General features: G+C 40.9%; 1 protein-coding gene across 1 annotated transcript in view; it reads right to left on the bottom strand.

The window, feature by feature from the left end:
- Positions 1 to 19,444, bottom strand: part of MAOB (monoamine oxidase B) — a 111,407-nt gene that overhangs the window by 11,487 nt on the left and 80,476 nt on the right. The window contains exons 4-10 of the mRNA XM_030834972.3: positions 17,372 to 17,476; positions 16,129 to 16,220; positions 11,068 to 11,209; positions 9,704 to 9,853; positions 8,337 to 8,496; positions 2,446 to 2,542; positions 1,360 to 1,413 (exon numbers count right to left, since the gene is read on the bottom strand). Coding sequence (XP_030690832.1) covers positions 1,360 to 1,413; positions 2,446 to 2,542; positions 8,337 to 8,496; positions 9,704 to 9,853; positions 11,068 to 11,209; positions 16,129 to 16,220; positions 17,372 to 17,476 — 800 coding nt within the window. The remainder of the gene's footprint in view (positions 1 to 1,359; positions 1,414 to 2,445; positions 2,543 to 8,336; positions 8,497 to 9,703; positions 9,854 to 11,067; positions 11,210 to 16,128; positions 16,221 to 17,371; positions 17,477 to 19,444) is intronic.

Below are 19,444 nucleotides of genomic sequence, written 5' to 3'. Positions count from 1 at the left end.
AACTGTGTTTTCATAAACCTTCCAGGTGATTATGTTTGAGAACCACTGATATAGAGCATATGAAGTTCCCAGCTCAATAACTGGTACATACGTAATAAATGCTCAATAAATGGTAGCTCTTAAGAAATTTAGTCTTATGGGGGAATTGGATGTAAGCCAAAAGTTATAATTAGTCAAGGTATGAGATTAGACTTATTTCCATTCTGATTTTTATAGAATAGTATTGTTAAAGGGGATCTTACAGGTGATTTAGAGTTAGGCCAATGATTTCAAAAGTATTATTATTATTTTATTTTTTATTTTTTTAAGTGTATTTTTTTAATTATTTATTTACTTTTGGCTGCATTGGGTCTTTGTTGCTGTGCGCGGGCTTTCTCTAGTTGCGTCGAGCGGGGGCTACACTTTGTTGCTGTGCGCAGGCTTCTCATTGTGGTGGCTTCTCTTGTTGTGGAGCACGAGCTCTAGGTGCGCGGGCTTCAGTAGTTGCGGCGCGCGGGCTTCGGTAGTTGTGGCTCACGGGCCCAGCCGCTCCGCGGCATGTGGGATCTTCCCGGACCGGGGCACGAACCCGCGTCCCCTGCATCGGCAGGCGGACTCTCAACCACTGCGCCACCAGGGGAGCCCGGGACATTTTTTTAGTGAGTGGGTCAGTCAGACTTCCATAGCCCTGGCCAAGCACAGTGATGGCAATAGTCATAAAGCAGCATGCTAATGGTGCGGGGGGAGGGTGCAGGGTTGTGAGGGATAGGAATGTGCTATAACGTAATTCAGGGGCTCTTAGTTGGTAAATATGTTATCAGTGGTGGTGTGGGGATAAATAATTGGTAGTGGTGAATACTAATTGCTGAAAGAAATTGCCACCTCCAGAGAAACTAGTCCTTCTGTACTTATGATCTGTAATAGTTATGCATCCTTCATGCAGGATGTACTGCAGACTGCCCTGCAATGCGGTCATTTGTCTACCTGGTTATCTCCTCCCCAAGTAAAATTTCAGCTCCTGGGCTATATCCATTTTTGTATCCTCCATAGCTCCTTGCATGGTATCTTATGTACGATAAACTCAATAAATATTATTTTGAATGCTTGGTTCTTCAGTTATCAGCATTGTGCCTTTATACAAGACCCTCATAATGAACATAACAGACATGTTGTGTTGGAAATACACATAGTATTAAGCAGTCTTTAAGTTTAAAAGTTAAGCAAAGTTGAAAGTGGGTAGAAAGAAGAAAAGAAGTAGGAAAGAAAGGGAGATGGAGTACAGAGGTGGGCAGGAAGGGAGAGAGGGGCAGAGGAAATAAGGGAGGAGTGAGGGAGGGAGAGACAGGGAGGGAAGAGAGAAGAGGTACTTTTTTCCCCTACCTTTCCTCTTTGGTAAGACGGGTCAGTTTTCTGGCTTTGTGGGCAAGAATAAATCTAAAACGTACAAACAAGAAAAAGGAGGGGAAATCAATGGCTGCTTTCATCCTGGCCTCATTTCTATAGCTACACATGTGCCTAGTGTACAAGTTAAAAGTGAACCAGAAGAAACAAATCATACACTATCTAATTTTATGTTCCATGTTTTACTATTTCCTGGTTACATTCCTGACACTAAAAGGCGCCTTCTAGTTTTAGGGATTCAAGGGACTCAAAACAGATGACTGGCCATAATTTTTGCCTGGGATAATACCATGACCGACCCATCTCCCACTGCATAGCTGGTGCTCAACAGGAATATGCCCTGGGCCTCAAATATCTACCTTAGATGTGTCTGAGACTTTCCATTTTCATCCAGCCCTTCCTCTTTGGTTCTATCTTCAAGATGGTATCTCCCTAGTGCCCAGCCTTTTAGAATCCGCCTCCATTTCTAGCCCTACGATTGCCTTCAACTTACCAGCTAGCTTTGATCTCCCTGTTTTGACCCTTGGCTCTCTGAAATAAACTCATACGGATCCTGAAAGCCATCTCAATTTTGGCTTCTCCAGGTAACCACCGCCCATGACATCCCCATCTGTGCTGCTTTTCCCTGCCAAGCTGAGAACTGGGCTAGTCTTCGTCCTTCTCTAGTGGGACCTGGGAAATCTCAGCATCCCATGTAAATACCATAGATGCCTCCACAGCCTCCACAAGAAGCCCTCTTAGTGAAACACCCTAAGTCAAATCTTCATATCATGTTTTCACAAAAGATAGCTTACCAGAATATATCAACCCCTAGTATTAAACATGAAGCAGAAAACTAGTTTAACAAATTTTCATATGTTACTGGTATTCTAATTCCTTTCTAAATATTAATTTGTTTGAAGACATTATTTTTTAAAAAGCAATAAGATTTTTCCAACTGCTGAATTTGGAGAAGAGTGACGTTGGGTAAAAAATTATTGAACACAGTTTGGGGCACATTTATTAACAGTATAGGAATACGTTGTCAACGTGGAAGATTATCACACCACCATAAGCATGCCTTACCCTATTATGGCGGCATAGCTGCCATCAGGTTTGGTATCATCCAACGTGTAGGCAACTGGAGCTTCCTCTCCTTCGATAATCATGCTTCCACAGTAATCTTGGAGAAGAGCAAAATGGAAAAAGGCATTCATCACCCTATCAAGCTACCCTTAGCAGTTACGACGAAGCACACGTTTTTCAACCTGAGAAGCCCAAAGGCTGAAAATAAGATATTATACCCTAAATATACAAAGTCCAACCAAGCTGATGTCAAAAGGAAGGCTAAGGAGCCAACATTTGGTGAAAAACTCAAACGGTAAGCCCCTCTCTGCAAAGAAGCAACGTGATATTATGAATTAATCCAGGCCAACATTTAATGAAATCTTGTTTTCCTTGCTGTTAATACGTGTGCCCCTCTTTCCTCTTTCACAGGAAATCAGATAAAACCAAAGATGTGTTAAAGAAACGCTAGTCTATTACTGTAAAGTAGAAGGGACTGAACATTCACCTTTTATGAGGAGCCACTTATTCGACGCTAACTAGTTCTTGATTATCTAGAGACAGGGCATAGAGGACCCAGATGACTAAAATGCACAGAGTCCCTCCACTTTTCCACCCTCCTCCTTAAAAGGGAGGGGATATATGTATACACATAGCTGATTCACTTTGTTGTACAGCAGACACTAACACACCATTGTAAAGCAACTATACTCCAATAAAAATAAATAAATAAAAAGAAAAAGATATCTTTGCTGGATATAGAAAAAATAATAAGAAAATAAAATGCACAGAGTCCCAAACCCTCATTTCAAACAGGACCTCCGGAACAACTTGGAAAACAATTTCAGCTCATTCTGCACAAAAGTGCTTCTCTCATTCCCCTCCTGAACAAAATATATTAATTTCAACAAAAGAATACAACAGAGCAATGGTGAAAATGTCAGGGCAGAATTTGAAATGTTATAATAAGATCCGATTACAGTGTACCACTCCTCCTGCTTCATCATTTACTTGCAAATTGAGGTTGTTCGAACAAAATTATGGTGGAAGACCTGGGAACTAATGTTGTATAGAAAATCCAATGAGTGGGTTTCAAAATGAGGAAGAAAGAACAGAGAAATAACTTGGAGGGTATGCACTGTCCCGACCTGTGTGGGAGCAGACACACCTGTAGGCCTTTTTACCTGCACTTGCTTCTCTCTCTCTCCCCCCACGACTCTCCCCACTTTGCATCTATAGTCCTAGTCAGTCACTGGATTGAGGGGTACTTGCATGCCCCTCAGGTGTACTGGGGCTAAAAAAACATTGAGAAAAACTGAAATAGGGGAAGGAGAAATGTTTAAAGTTTGTCGAAGAATTTAAGAAGATTTAAGAATACAACAGAAATAGTTAAGGAATCACCTTGTTATAAGGAGACAAGAAAGAGGACAGGATGTGATAAGAGAAAAGAGCAAGGGCTCAGGGGTCACTTGGGGTTCTGCTGGACTGGACAGAGGGATCATGCAGGACACCAGCCTGGCTGGGGTGGAGGCCCTGCTTTCTGGGTGGAGGGGCTCCTTGGACACGTCCTTCACAGCACAAAGTTGGTCTCTGCACCATGCATGTGCACTGGGCGGAAGTGAAGGAACAAGGGGCAGAGGGAAGAGTCCTGTTCATGCCAGAACAAACCACGTGGCATCAGCAGCAGTTCTATCATTTGTAGGTAGAAAGCTCAGGAGCTCTGCCCATGCACATGGGACTTCCAGTTAGCCTGGTTCAGCCTCACTCTTAAAAAGGAAGGGCCATTCAAGGACATCTAGACATTGAACAAAATTCTTTAACAAAAGAAGCAAAGACAAAAGCAGAAACAAACTAACAAACAAAAAGGAACTCTCAGGAAGAAAAGACAAAGAGTAGAAGAAATTTCCCCCAAAGTGGCAAGTAACATTCTCAAGGAGAAAAAAGAAGATATTGTACCTATGGGAGGTAACAAAGAGGACTATTCAGAATAAAATAATTCAGGAGAAGCTTTTTGAGTGTGAAGTGTGGAAGGAGGAGTTCTGAAAAGACGATCACATTCATCTGGAAGAATAACTGACATTTACCAAGGACAAAATTACAGGAAAAATAATGAAGAGAGAATATCCTACCAGATGTCAAACATATTATAAAGCTACGAGGATTAAAACAGTACAGTGCTGCCAAAGGATTACAGAATATAAATCTGTGTTCTCCAAAGTGGGGTGTGCACACCTAGATTGCACATCTGGATAGTGGAGAAAGATATTAGAGAATCTTATTTTTCAATTCCAGCTTTTCAAAAATGACTACTCTTGTATATTTTATAAGAAAAACAATACACTTTTTTCCAGTGGTCCATGTACATAATTTAGGAATAAATATATTCATTGGTAGTTGATGTTTAATTTTTTAAATATAGGGCTATAAAAAATATTTGGAGCCCAGTGACAAAAATCAGTGGAAAAGAATTGTTGGTCCAGAAAAGTCGAATGTAGATACATTTCATAGGAGAATGAAACCATCATAAAAAAATTAAAAAAAACTGGTACACTGGGAGAAAATATTTGCAACACATACAGAAAAAAATTAATAAGCACAGGATAAATAGATAATTTACAAAATGATTTCACACAGCCCTGAAGCCTTATTCATGATGAAACTTACAAATTATAGATAAATGGGACGTTTTCCCCTACTGATTGGCAGAAAGTTAAAAATATTAATTAGCTGGTCTACCCAAGTCAATTGACTTTGTAATTGCACTTTTACAAATTTATCAAAAGGAAATGCTCCTATTCAAATCTTCAGAGCAATATGAAGGAAGCTGTTTATTGTAGCATAGTGTATAATAGCAAAAACTGGGAAACAATCGAAATGCCTGTCATCAGCATACCTATCGGGCACATTTTGATAGAGCCATACAGTGAAATACTGTTTATTCAGTTGTTGAAATGAGGTAGATTTAAATGCACTGATGTGGAGAAATGTCTGTGGCATACCATTAATAGGAAAGAGCAAATTTCAGTATAATGTGTATTATGATTTTTTTAAAAAATGGTTTGGGGAAAGTATATAACATTTATTTAAAATTATATTTGCATATAAATGTTATGCATATTCTTTAATATACATTTAAAGTATATATACATTTCAATATATGTGTACAATATATTGAAAATATTACCTGTGCCTACAATAAATCTCTAAGGATAAACAACTTACATTTTTAACAGTGGTTCCCCAAGGGGGGAGGGGCAATTGGAGAGGGACATTTTTCATACACTTTTATTTTTTGAAAGTTTTATAGTGAATAAGTTCACTTCTGTACTTTTTTTTAAAAGCAGGTACTGCTTCTGTTATTTTAAACTTCAGTTGAAATCATTTAGATTTAAGGGAAAATAGAAATGGTGTAGATGAGCAAAAGCGAGGGATACTGAAAGATATAAGGCTTTGGCAAGAGCCTGCTCTCTCCAGGTAAGTGGGGATGGGAGGCAAAGCTAAGGTGGCTGTGATGCACCCCCTGCCCCTGCAGGGACCCCAGGAGGGCAGGGTGTTGATGGTGAGGGTGGCTGAGCTTAGGATGATTTGGTGGGAGACCAGCAAAGAAGAGGGGGCCCTTCCTTGTAAACTCACAAAGATATTACACACTTAAGAAACTGGAAAGCATTTCCTGGGACAATCATTCTACAAGCCAGCAAGAACTGGCTAGGGCTACCTGTATCAAAAGGCAAAAAGTTACCTTCTCTTTAATAGTCCAAACCACGCTGCACTTGCAAAACAAACAAACAGTAATCTTGACTGATTGATTGCTGAGTGCCTCATATGTGCCAGTCACTGTGCTAGGCTGTTTGGGGCTGCAAAAATCACCCCCTTTGAATCTGGTTAACTCATATGCCCTGTGCTTTTGCATTACTCATTAACCACAGTGCCTTTAGGGATGGCGTTGAAAGCCTGACACAAAGCAAATAACTTCTTACAAGAGTTAACTTCCTCAGATTTCATTCCCTTATAGAATCCTTCAAAATATTGTTATTGAATTGCTTATCGATGTAACAGGAATGGTATTGGATGTGAGTCTTGGAGCCCTCCCCTGTGTTTCTATAATTGCCTAGGTAACACCAACAGTGTACTCAATACATTGTAATGCAATTATCAGTTTACAAGACTGGCTTCCTCCCAAGTCTGGATTTTCTGGGCAAGGAAACATGCCTTTGAATTCCCAATGCCTAGCACAGCGCCTGTCGTACAATAGATGCTCAGTAGAGGTTGGCTGAGGAAACACATTCAATTTCTCAAAAGAAATTGAAAATGCTTTGAAGAGGCTCTCATGTCTACAATCATTTTTTAAAGTGTAACTCAAGGCTCATTACCAATAAGGACCGAGTCAGATCCAGCCTCTTCTTGAGGATGAAGAACTTGGCTTTTCTGTTTTTTTTTTTTAAATTTATTTTATTGAAGTGTAGTTGATTTACAATGTTGGGTTAATTTCCGCCATACAGCACAGTGATTCAGTTATACATATATATCTATTCTTTTTCATATTCTTTCCCATTATGGTTTGTCACAGAATATAGTTCCCTGTGCTATACAGTAGGACCTTGTTGTTTACTCATTCTATATATAATAGTTTGCATCTTGGGTTTTCTTTTTGATACTAGTACCTAACAATGAACTTGCCTGGCACACTGCAGACCTAAGATAAAGGTCTGCAGACATGAATGGAAAGCTAGAGATTCTCTCCATAAATAAAGGCATTCTGAGTCATTAAGAGAAAAAAAATCTCCATTCCATGGTCCTAAACCTTATCCACTCGCCAGCAACCAGCTGTCTAAAACGGGTGGCCTGGATCACGAGAGGAAGCAGCTTAGCACCAGCAAGCTCTCCATGGTGGGTCACTGCACCGTCCTTTGTGAAAGATAGATTACTTGTTCAACTGACGCACCAATCCAATAACAGTCCTAAACAGAATTTCCTGCAAAGGGGGAGAATCAGGAGGCTGCAATGTGGTGGAAAGGGGTAGATACAGGAAGAACCGCCCTAAGGTAAGAATATGAAACTTTCCCCCTTTGCCTCCAGCACATCCTTCCTCTCCCTTCTGCAATCTACCTCCTCATTTCAGTCCATCCTTCCCTTTGCCCTCAGTCCCAGGTACTGACGGTTCTTACGTGGACTCCTCTCGGAAGAAAAGGAGCTGTGATGAGAGTCAATGTGATAACTCTAGCATTGTGCTGTCCAATATAGTAGCCATGCATGGCATTTTTACATTGGAATTTAAAGCTATTAAAATGAAATAGCCATGCGTGGCTTTTTATATTTGACTTTAAAGCAATTGAAATGAAATAAAATTGAAAAATTCAGGTCCTCAGTCTCACTAGCTACATTTCAAGTGTTTGATACCCACACACGTGGCTAGTGGCTGCTGTCCTGGACAGAGCCGCTCTGGAACATTTCCATCGTTGCAGAATCTAGTATTTTAGTGGGCATCCCTGTAATGTTCTATCCAGTAGAGCCACACACTTATTGAATATATATGAACGCATAAATGAACTTAATTTCATATAGTAGAATCTTGACACTAGTGAGAAATTGCCTGGAAATTTTCAGAATCCCCACCTTTGTGAACGGCTTTATAAACTCATACTTTAAAAACCTGTATCAGAAAATGTTAATAACCTATTTTCACAAGATTTTGTGAAAGGATTAGTAAACTTTATACTGAATTATGGAAAGAGTTGATCATATTCTAAGGGAACTTAATTGCATGAGTGTGTGCCAATGTACTTTACTCGATGGAACTGACCTTAGAACCTGGATGAATGTTTTACGTCCGAATTCTAAGAAAAACAGTTACACGCAAATGTGTGACTTTGCACCAAGTTTCTTGGACCTTTTAAGCAAAGAAAAGTACTCACCCTTATTCCTCCAGAAGGGCTCTTTATAATAAACTATGCACTTGATGACTGAACCCAAAGGCACACGAGTGATCAGCTGGTTTCTCATCATTGGCAGAGGGGGACTGAAATGAATCTTCATGCCCAGAACAGGAGGAATAGCGCTAATCACATACTTAGCCTGGAAGAAAAACGGCGTGGTTAAACATTGCTGGTGGGTTGTTTTTGCTCTTTTTCTAATGTTTCTCCCTCATTTACCCTCGTCCCCCACTCAATCTCTTCTTAAAAGAGAAACTAGAAGAATCAAACTTGTTAGAATCAAAATGAGCTCTTGTTGTTCCCTAGCTCAAAACCTCCAATGACTTCCCATCACACTTGGAGTCAAAGCTAAGTTCCTTACAGTCACTTTCAAGGTCATACATGAAAGGAACCCCTGTCACATCTCTGATCTCATCTTCTGTTACTCTTCCCCTCAATCCTCTTAATTCCACCATTTTGACTACCTTGCTGTTACTTCAACATGCCAGGCTTGCTCTTACCTCAGGGCCTTTGCACTGGCTGTTTCAGTCTACCTGGAAAACTATTCCCCAGAGAGCCACCTGGCTCAATCCCTCATCTCCTTGGGTTCTGTGCTCAAACATCACCTTCTGAGTGAGGCCTTCCTTGATGACCTATTTAAAATTGCATGACCAATCATCCCACCTCACCTTCTGGCACACCCTCTCCCCCTTCCCTGCTTGGTTTTTTCCACAGTACTCATTACTATTTGGCATAGTCTCTATTTTATGTATCTGATTACAACTTTTCTCCTTTACTAGAATGTAAGCCACATGAAGGCAGACAGTTTTACCTGTTTTGTTCACTGCTATGTTCCCAACTCCTAGAATAATGCCTGGCACATAGGAGGCACTTGATAGTTATCAAATAAATATTTTCTTTGATTTTCTAATTATGTAGGAGCCCAATACAGAGGGTTGATAATATGTGTTTTGTAAATCTCCCCCCTCACCCCCAAATATTATGGTTCTGTTTTCCTTTCTTTCAGATAGAGGTAGCTTTTTTTTTTTTTGTGGTACGTGGGCCTCTCACTGTTGTGGCCTCTCCCATTGCAGAGCACAGGCTCCGGATGCGCAGGCTCAGCAGCCATGGCTCACGGGCCCAGCCGCTCCGCGGCATGTGGGATCCTCCAGGACTGGGGCACGAACCCGTGTCCCCTGCATTGGCAGGCGGACTCTCAACCACTGCGCCATCAGGGAAGCCCCAAAGGTAGCTTTTTTGCTTTTGGCAAAGGCATTGTCTACAAAGTCTAGAATATTCTTCGCTTTATTTAAGCTCTGGTTATCTATGGGACTCTGGTCTCTTCTCCCTGGTTTAAGGCTCTTGGTTACCTCATACACCTCGTGGTTTAGGGTCTCCACAAGGACATTTTCTCCTGTCTGGTCAATGTGGATCACAGGCCTCTCCAGCTTCACTCGGTCCCCAAGGAGGTCCATTATTCGCTCACTCACTTGACCAGATCCACCCACAAATTTCCTCTCCTGGAAAGAAAAAAGGACCCAAGAGGTGGGTAGGAAATATAGGAATGGATATAAATTGCTAAGTTGCTAGTTTTCCTCACATATCTTTACTGTGTGAGGTATACAATTTCATGCTGCCCTTGTGGGTAGTGTCTTTCACCATTGTTTTCTAACCAATGATTGCTGGCTTTCAACAAAATTACACGTTTTCGAGCCTTCCAGGCTATGTTCTGATGGACTCCCAGACTCCAAACTCAGCTGGACATCCTCAGCCTGACTCCCATGTCCCGCCTGCCTGGCCGAGACCCCTGCTCTGTGTCCTACCTGCATCCTTTGGTTGAGTTGCTGGGCCACCACTTGCCCGAGCACACCTAGGCCTGTTTCCTGTTTCCTTGTTACTCAGTCTCAGAATCTTGCTGACCCACCCATCCCCAGGCCAGCTTACTCCCTGTTACAGTCTGTCTGTCTCACCCTGGGTCAGGTACCTGCTGTTTCTGTGGCCACCGAGGCCATTTCACCTCACCGCACCCACCTGCAAAAGCTTCCTAATGTCCTGCGTGATTGCGCCCACAGTTGAGCTGACTGTTTTCTCCTAAATTTTCAGTTCAGTTAATTTTTAAAAAGACTATTTCAAATAGGTCTAGAAAGAAGGTCACGGAGAAGGGGAAAGAGAAGGGAGGGGGAGAAGGAGAAGAAAGAGGGTGATGAGATGGAGGAGGGGGCAGGAAGAGGAAGGGAAGGAAAGGAAAATGACTGTCGAGGAGATTAGCTAAGAACTCTAATCCATTTCCTACTGTGCCCAGCATAGCACATTATACAAGGCTGAGGCTCAGGAAATAGGCACTGAATGAATGAATGAATTCCATGTGGTGTGTGTGTTTTAAACTGAAAATACGTTTCTGACGTTTTCTGTTCACCTTTCCAAGAAGTACTCAAGTTATGTTCATCAGCTGGTCTCTTACAAACTTACCAAATAATCATCGGATGTATATCCAAATGGAAAGTTGCAAAAGAACATAAAAAAAGGAGACAAGCCTAATTTTAAAATGACATTGGCCACTGGGCTGTCACACTGGGTACCTAACAACAGACTGTCACTTTGAGCTGCTATGATTAAGCTCTAAAAGCCACAAGCCTGCCTCCTGTTCCATCCTTTCATGACTGAAGGATGATGCCAATCTTTCACTTAGGCAGTGGTGGTTTTCTGTTTCAACGGTCGGGGTATGAATGGGTACCTGCCCTCCATTGGTTGTTGAGATGATCCTGGTACTGCCCCCACACTGCTTCACATACCACAGGAACCAGAGAGCGGAGACCTCATGCGTCTCTGCGGTGACACACAGGTTCACAAAGAGAGTAGCAAGCTGCTTCGAAGATCTGCTCAGGGAGAAACAAGAGCAAAGCTGGCAAATGCAGGGGAGCATCTTCTTCATTCTCTGGAAATTATTCAAGCAGTAAACTTAACTTGGCTCTAAGTGGAGAACAATTTAGCAAGTTTCAGAAAATTGTCACTAGAACCTAATATTATAAAACATGACATCAGAGATTTGGGGAACAGGAGACATATTTTCCCCTTAATCAAAAGACCTAGCTCAGAATCAGCATGTATTCCATATGCTATGCTGTTACGACTGCTCTCCACACACTTGCTACTCTTCTAGGCATCCCCATCTCAGTAAAAGGCATCACCATTCACCCACTTGCTAAGGCCAACACTCCAGAAATCAACCTTCATTTCTCTCTTTCCATCACTCTCCCACCATCCAATCCATCAGGAAGTCCTGTTGTCTCTCATCACATCACTCCACCTTCATTACCACCAAATTGGCATCATCTCTTGCCGGGATGATTAGAATTATTTCCTCCAGACTTGTCTCTCTCGTTCCACTTGTCCTCACTGAATATCTGTGTACCACACTTGAAGCCAAAAGGTTTTTATTGCCCTCCCCTCTGTGGTGCTCTTTCTATAGTGTAAATTAAGTCATGTCATTCCCTCGCTTAAAACTTTCCAGTGGCATCCTATCAAAACCAGAATAAGATTCAGATCTTTTACCAAGACCTCCAAAGTTCTAAGTGATCTAGCCCATGCCTACCTTTCCTATCTCATCCTGTACCTTCTGTACTTATTCTAATGTCCCCTCAGAAAGATGAACTCTTATATGTCTAGAAAAATGAGCACCAGCTTCTATATTCCCAGCACCCTGGCGTCCTCTATCATTTTACCACAGTGTGGTAGCTTTAAAACTATTTTCACTGTCTTAAATTATCTTAATTATTGGTTTATTATTTTTTATTGCTGTCTCCCCCACTAGAATATCAATCAGTGAGACAGGGATCTTAACTTTCTTGCTAACCATAGTATCCTCTTTAATAAAATAGTGACTGGAACATAGTAAGCACTTAATAAATTACTTGTTAGATGACTGAATGAATACATGGTTGGTGGGAAATATCAATTAATTAAACATTACTTTTCTTTTCTTTCTTTATTTTGGCCATGCCACACAGCTTGCAGGATCTCAGTTCCCCAACTGGATTAAACCCAGGCCGCGGCAGTGAAAGCCTGGAATCCTAACCACTAGGCCACCAGGAAACTCCCTAAACATTATTTTTAAATGATCCATAATGCTCAAAGGATATGCTAGGTGCTGTACTAAGTACAGAATTAGTCACAGTTATCTATTCAGTTATTTTACTGTCTAATGGAAGACCAGCTCAAAGGATGGATGAGGGGAAAAAGTGATTGATGGAGTATAGATAGACGAACTTTTGCTTGAGGTTGGCAGGTAAATGATGAGAGGTTATGTCCTATCTGGAGCCACACCAGAAAGTGAATGATCTCATGCAATTCCAACAGCTCAGTGAAATCTAACAGATCCTAAAATTCACCAGTAGTAATGTGTACTCTGGGATATCTTTAATTAGGACCAATCCCGCTTTTGACTTTGACATAAAGTTTGCATGTTGTTAATCTGGTTATACCTGAGGCAGAATTTTCCACCTGGTAGTGCTGACAATGGTTGGAATAAATAATACCGTCTTCCATTTATTGAACTCTTTCACACTCCATGGTTTTTAAAACCCACTGTCTTATCGATTTGTCACAAAAATGACAGTCATTATTCTTCCCCAGTTCACAAACCCAAACACTGAGTCTCAGGGAAGTTAATAACATGTAGCACACAGCTCACTAAATGGTACAACTGCAAACCACATCATACCTGATTCAAACTTCATGCTTTTAATACCTCAAAATGCTTTAAAATCAGTCAGTTGACAACCTTGAAGGGACAAATATTGACCAAGGGACACCTCTCTACCCTAGTGTACCTTGACTCTGGAAGTTTGTAGAATCGCACCTAACACACATACCAGTTACTTGTAGCACTTTTGTGACAGTCCCCATCATTAAGCCTGCATATAGTGTAATATATATGTTGAAGTGACTTCAAGTTAGTTTTGCAAGATTCCTCATGATAACTGAAGGGATGGAAATTGCTGACTCATGCTTTCTTTGCAGAGGCAATTTTTGCCTTCTATCTAAAACAAATACCCAAAGATTGGTTTAAAATATTACTTCAAAGTGAAAACATCCTTTGCTGCTTCCTGATGTCCCGTTTTCTTTGTTCTTTATTGTATAGGTGAATTCGGATGGTACAAGGGAGTCATAAATCACTGAAACCTAACGTTGCCCTAGCTAGATAACCGATATTAAATATAAAAATAGAGCTGTGATTCTAGTTGTTACTGTTGCCAATTTGGTGAGAAAGAAATAACCCTGGTTTGAAATCAAGGGAGATCTAAAAGTAATTTGTCTCTGGAGGGCCAGGCCATTCTTAATCCTTTATCTGATTTACTCTAGGAGCTGTACTGAGAAGAGAAATGAGAAGAAAAATATCCGAGGGATGGAAGGCCAAGGAAGCTAGTGCAATAATATTTTCATGTTCCTTGCCCTGTTGACTCTTTAAAAGATAAACGTTATTATGTTTTCTACATGAAAAATATACACTTATTATATAAAATTTGGAAAATTCATAAAGTAAAAAGATGAGAGAATGAGTATCTTCTACATTTCTGCCCCCCCAAAGATAATCCCTAGACTCATTTTGGTGCATTTCTTTTTCTAGTTATAGGTTTTAAAAAGTGTATTTACATAGCTGTGACTACATCATAAATTTAATCTGTTTTTGAAAACCACTTTATAAATGATAACAGAAAGAACGATCAACATTAGTCTTTGAATATATAATTGTGCTTTAGTTTGAACCACGGTAGGTTGGATATTCTGGGCATTACTTCCTTTAAACCAGGAAATGACATCATGCTTATCTTGCTTAGGAAAAATTTAAAAATTACTTTGTGTTCATATATTCTTAACATCTCAGAATGCTTTCTTTTGTCAGCCAACAACCTAGAATATTCACTAAGGGGAGGATTAGGTCAAGGACTATGGCAGAAAAACTCAGATCTCTGTGACACCAAAGAAATATAATTAGTCCTATCTTCAATGAGCTTCAAAGCTCTCTGGAGAGAGAAGACCTAATGAATTTATTAAAAGCTTTTTGTAACAGGAGTTATAAAACAAATGCAGGTAAAAAATACTCACTATATTTTGAAAATCTCATGTATAAAATTTAAAAGTAAATACTGCAATTTTATTACAAACAAAATAAGTTGTATTACAAACTACATTCTAAAACAGAGTGGTAAATAGTATCAGATAAGTGTTAAAAAGGATGTAATTAATAATAGGCATTGATTTCGTGACAATAAAAGGGTTTTACTCTTTCAAAATTGGTTGCTTTCGAAGGCTGAAGACGTAGGAGAGGCACATGTTCATCATAGAGTATTATATAATAATAACAGTAACGATTAAAAACTGGAAGTAACTGAAACGTCAAATGATAATAGATAAACACACTATGGTATTCACTTCCCATGGAATAGTCTGCAACCATGAATATGACGTTTGATGAAGAATTTTAATGACGTGGATAACTGCTTGCATTGTAATATTAGATGTTAAAAAACATTCTGATGGATATCCGTTGCTTGCAGTGAATGTACAGTTTTCTCTTTAGAAATGAGATGATATATCACACTGTACATACTTGATGACAGCCTGCTTTTCTATCTGTTTAATAGTATGATGTTTTTCAAGCCATTAAATATTCTTCTTCGACACGATTTTTAAAGATTTTAGAGTATTCCAGTTTTCGGACAAACCATAATTAATTTAACCAGTCTTCTATTATGGGACATTTAGATTTTCCTTTTAAAAATAATGCTTTGAATCTCCCTCTCTCCCTTTCTCTCTCCGTTTCTCCCTCTCTTCTTTTCTCTCTCCTTCTTTAAGCTAAACTCTAAGAAGTTGAATTTATGTATGAAGAAGTATGTACATTTTATGTCTTTTGGTTATTTCCATATATTAGATTCAGATATCCTTAAAAACTTTTTACTTTTAGTTGCCATTGCTCCAACTCCCCCCCCCCCGCCCCGCACAATGCCTAGAGAATGAAGACATCAACCCCAGAGCCACATTCTCAACTAATGCTGTTTAGCATGGGCAAGCAGTCTCATAGCAATGCCATTTTCTTACTTTGCTTACCACAAATTCACCATGTGCTTGAGATGGAACCCTTATCATCCTTTCCTTTTTCCCTGCTGTCCAAGAGCAGGGAGGCCTTTCCACGCTGTCTGTCTAAACAGCTTCCACAGCTCATGTATAGTTCCCAACTTTGCCAACCACAATTTAATACATGACTCATGAACACTTTCTTTCAATGCTACACGTTTCTCCCTAATGGGAAGCAGTCAGTCCAGTGATCCATGTTTCCTGGACAGTAGTGAATTATCCAGAGAACTTCTCTAGAAGTTCCCCTTCAAAGCTTTGAAGAATTCCACTCCATCCCATAGGTGTTTGAAATGCATGTGCTGATGCACTCTCTCCATACTTGACCACCAGGGAGGAGTCTACAAGTATCCCTACATCGACAGCTTGATAAGTGAGATCTTTAAGCTGTTCTTAATAAGGGAAGTGGCACAATGTGGTCTGTCCTAAGGACTTTAGGGGGTAATACCACCTTTGTAATGCAAAACTATCCCAAAGAAGTAGGTTTGATGTATAGACATCTTTAGGGCAGGACATGGTTCCAATATTTTTCAGCACTCCACCTGGCCAAATGGTGTGGTTATAGACACAGAGCAGCTACTCGGTTCATAGCTGCTGAACGGAATTGCTAACTGAACCTGAAAGAGAGTCACAGTCAATGCCTGTGCCTAATGGCGAGTCTTACTCCGTCCAGCAGATCTTGTCCAGCAGCTCCTTCATCGTCATGTGGTCCCACTGTTCTGCAAGGGGCGCCTTCCATGGGGCATCACTGGGAATCTACATTCAGATGACGATTCAGAGGGGAAAAGCAAATGTAATTTTCCATTTTAAATAACTATTTGAATAGTATTCAAAACTCTAACTTAAAGAAGCAAAATGCAAGTTTTCCAAATTCCCCCAATAGTGGTTTTTTACTGCACAATCCATGTTGTCTGTGTAGATTTCCTATTCACTCAATCCATATTTTATATATATATATGTGTGTGTATATATATATATATATATATATATTTTTTTTTTTTTTTGCTGTACACGGGCCTCTCACTGTTGTGGCCTCTCCCGTTGCAGAGCACAGGCTCCGGATGCGCAGGCTCAGCGGCCATGGCTCACGGGCCCAGCCGCTCCGCGGCATGTGGGAGCTTCCCGGACCGGGGCACGAACCCGCGTCCCCTGCATCGGCAGGCGGACTCCCAACCACTGCGCCACCAGGGAAGCCCCATATTTAATTTTTGATAACCTTTCCTGTGCTATAAATGGAGGCTATGTTGTAATCAGGCTGTTTCCAAATATCAACTACTAAGTTACTAATATAATTTAGAGAGAACAATTCAGAAATTCAACTCCTTGGGACTTCCCTGGTGGTCCAGTGGCTAAGACTCCACGCTCCCACTGCAGGGGGCCCGGGTTCGATCCCTGCTCAGGGAACTAGATCCCACATGCTGCAACTAAGAGTTTGCATGCCACAACTAAAGATTTCTCATGCTGCGACTAAAAGATCCCAAATGCCACAACTGAAGATCCCACACGTGGCAACGTAGATCCCTCGTGTCACAGCTAAGGCCTGGCGCAGCCAAAAATAAATAAATAATAATTTTTAAAAAATCAACTCCTTAACAAAGATCAGGCAGATGTACCAGAAGCCTTACTTGCTATGTCCTGAGGATATTCTAAATTAGAAACATCATCCCAGGAAAGCTGAATGATAGATCTTCTCCCCCCTCATCAGTAGTATGCAAATTGCAGCCTATTGGACATGTCATTCTTTTAGAGGTTAGAAACTCACTTATTCATCTCACAAATCTTTACTGCAAGTTACTGTGCTACACAATGTGCCAGGCACTGTTGACGTGCTTCACCTTCTTTCTTTTAAGGACTAAACTTATCATGAAGAATACAAATGTCATCAAAGAAGCTTTAGGCAGCTTTACCTCTCGTCCCATGTCGTCCATCGTCCTCCAAAGGTTGTTAAGATCTAGGCAGGCAATTGGATTCCACATAGGTGGGAATGGGCCCCTGAAGGGGTAGGATTTGCCCTGTGAGATACAAGATAATTTTAAAAGGAAACATTTACTACAATGGAAAAGTAGTTAAATATGCCAAGTTGTTAAATATCTGTAAGCAAAATCATGTTATCAATATGTGATATACACTCAAGTGTTTTAGCTCCTTAGTGTCCTCAGAACCCAACTTAACTTTTTAGCATTAAGATTTCCAGCAAAATTCCCTGTTACCTAAAGAAATTTGGTGCCACACCAAACACAATAGAAAGGTTTCTCTCTGAAATTGGAACACTTATCATGTAAAATGTAAATGCCAGTACAGAAGTGGGGTTACCTAATCTCATTTGCCAATGATACTTGCAAATATCTCAGAGCCAGGAGACTCTGCATGGTGGAGGGTCAGAAAATGACAACTATAAATATTACACGAGTTAGAAGGGGATGAAAAACCGATTGCAGGAATGCAAGTATCTGTAGGAAGAGCCACAAAACAGGGCCGAGCAAGCTTCTCCAAGGAATCAGATATGCTAGGTCAACACAGGAGTTCCCAGAGATCAAGGTCAAAGCAGAAAGAAGAGACAACTTAGGGAGTTCCCTGGTGGTCCAGTGGTTAGGACTCAGCTCTTTCACTGCCATGGCCGGGGTTTGATCTCTGGTCAGGGACTAAGATCCCGCACGCCGAGCAGTGCAGCCAAAAAAAAAAAAAAAAAAAGAGGGCTTCCCTGGTGGCGCAGTGGTTGAGAGTCCACCTGCCAATGCAGGCGACACAGGTTCGTGCCCCGGTTCGGGAAGATCCCACATGCTGCGGAGCGGCTGGGCCCATGAGCCATGGCCGCTGAGCCTGCGCGTCCGGAGCCTGTGCTCCGCAACGGGAGAGGCCACAACAGCAAGAGGCCCGCGTACCACAAAAAAAAAGAGACACAACTTCAAGGTTCTCTTTGTGACATGTTTACACTGCCTGGTTCTCCCAGAAGAGCAGGGACGCTTCGACACAGAGACAAAGGGCATATATTTCTCCAAGGATTACTAACATGGCAGCTTGTATGTCATCTCTGGGAGGCTTAACTTAATGGCAGTTCAGGTACATCCACAAAACCCACTTTAGGTTCATTTGAAAACCTGAGTCAGAAGTCAGGCCATGCATTCTGACATCATCTTGCAACCAAATTGGAGTAACTCAAGGTCCACAGTCAACCAAGATCTCACAATAACTCTCAGTCATTTGGCAAAGATTCATCTCACACTGATTTTGTAGTTACAGAAACTATTTTAATAATTAATCCTATGGTCATATGGTTCTTTGTTCTCCAACAAGGCCCTAAGATTCTCAGGGAAGAGTTATCATACAGGCTTACCTTTCTTCTTGTATTAGTCAGGGTTCTCCAGAGAAACAGAACCGATAGGATGTATGTGTGTGTGAGGAGGGGGGCGGGGGGCAGTGAGAGAGAGATTAATTTACGGAATTGGCTCAGGCAATTGTAGAGGCTTGGCAACTCCAAAATCTACAGGGCAGGCTGGCTGGCTGGAAACCCAGGGAAGAGTTGCAGTTCAAGTCCAAAGGCCATCTGCTAGCAGAATTCCGTCTTCCTTGGGGGACCTCAGTGTTTTTCTATTAAGGCCTTTAACTGATTGGATGAGGTCTACTCACATTATGGAGGATAACCTGCTTTATTCAAAGTCTAATTTAAATGTTAAACTCATCTAAAAAAATACCTCTACAGAAGCATCTAGGATAGTGTTTGATCAAATGTCTTTTGTGGCCTAGCCAAGCAGACACATAAAATTAACTATCACACTTCTTAGTCGACTTTACTGAGGTATAATTTACACCCAAAGAAACAATTTTAAATGCACGATTTGAGAACTTTTTGACACTCTGTAAGCACCTGTGTAACCATTACCACAATCAAGATATAAAACATTCCCATCACCCCAGAAAGTTCTCTCTTGCCCCTTCCCAGTCAATTCCTGTCCACTTTCTGGCCCAAGACAACCACTGAT

The sequence above is a fragment of the Globicephala melas genome, chromosome X, assembly GCF_963455315.2.
Source record: "Globicephala melas chromosome X, mGloMel1.2, whole genome shotgun sequence".
NCBI lineage: Eukaryota > Metazoa > Chordata > Mammalia > Artiodactyla > Delphinidae > Globicephala > Globicephala melas.
This window is presented reverse-complemented; position numbering and strand designations above follow the sequence as displayed.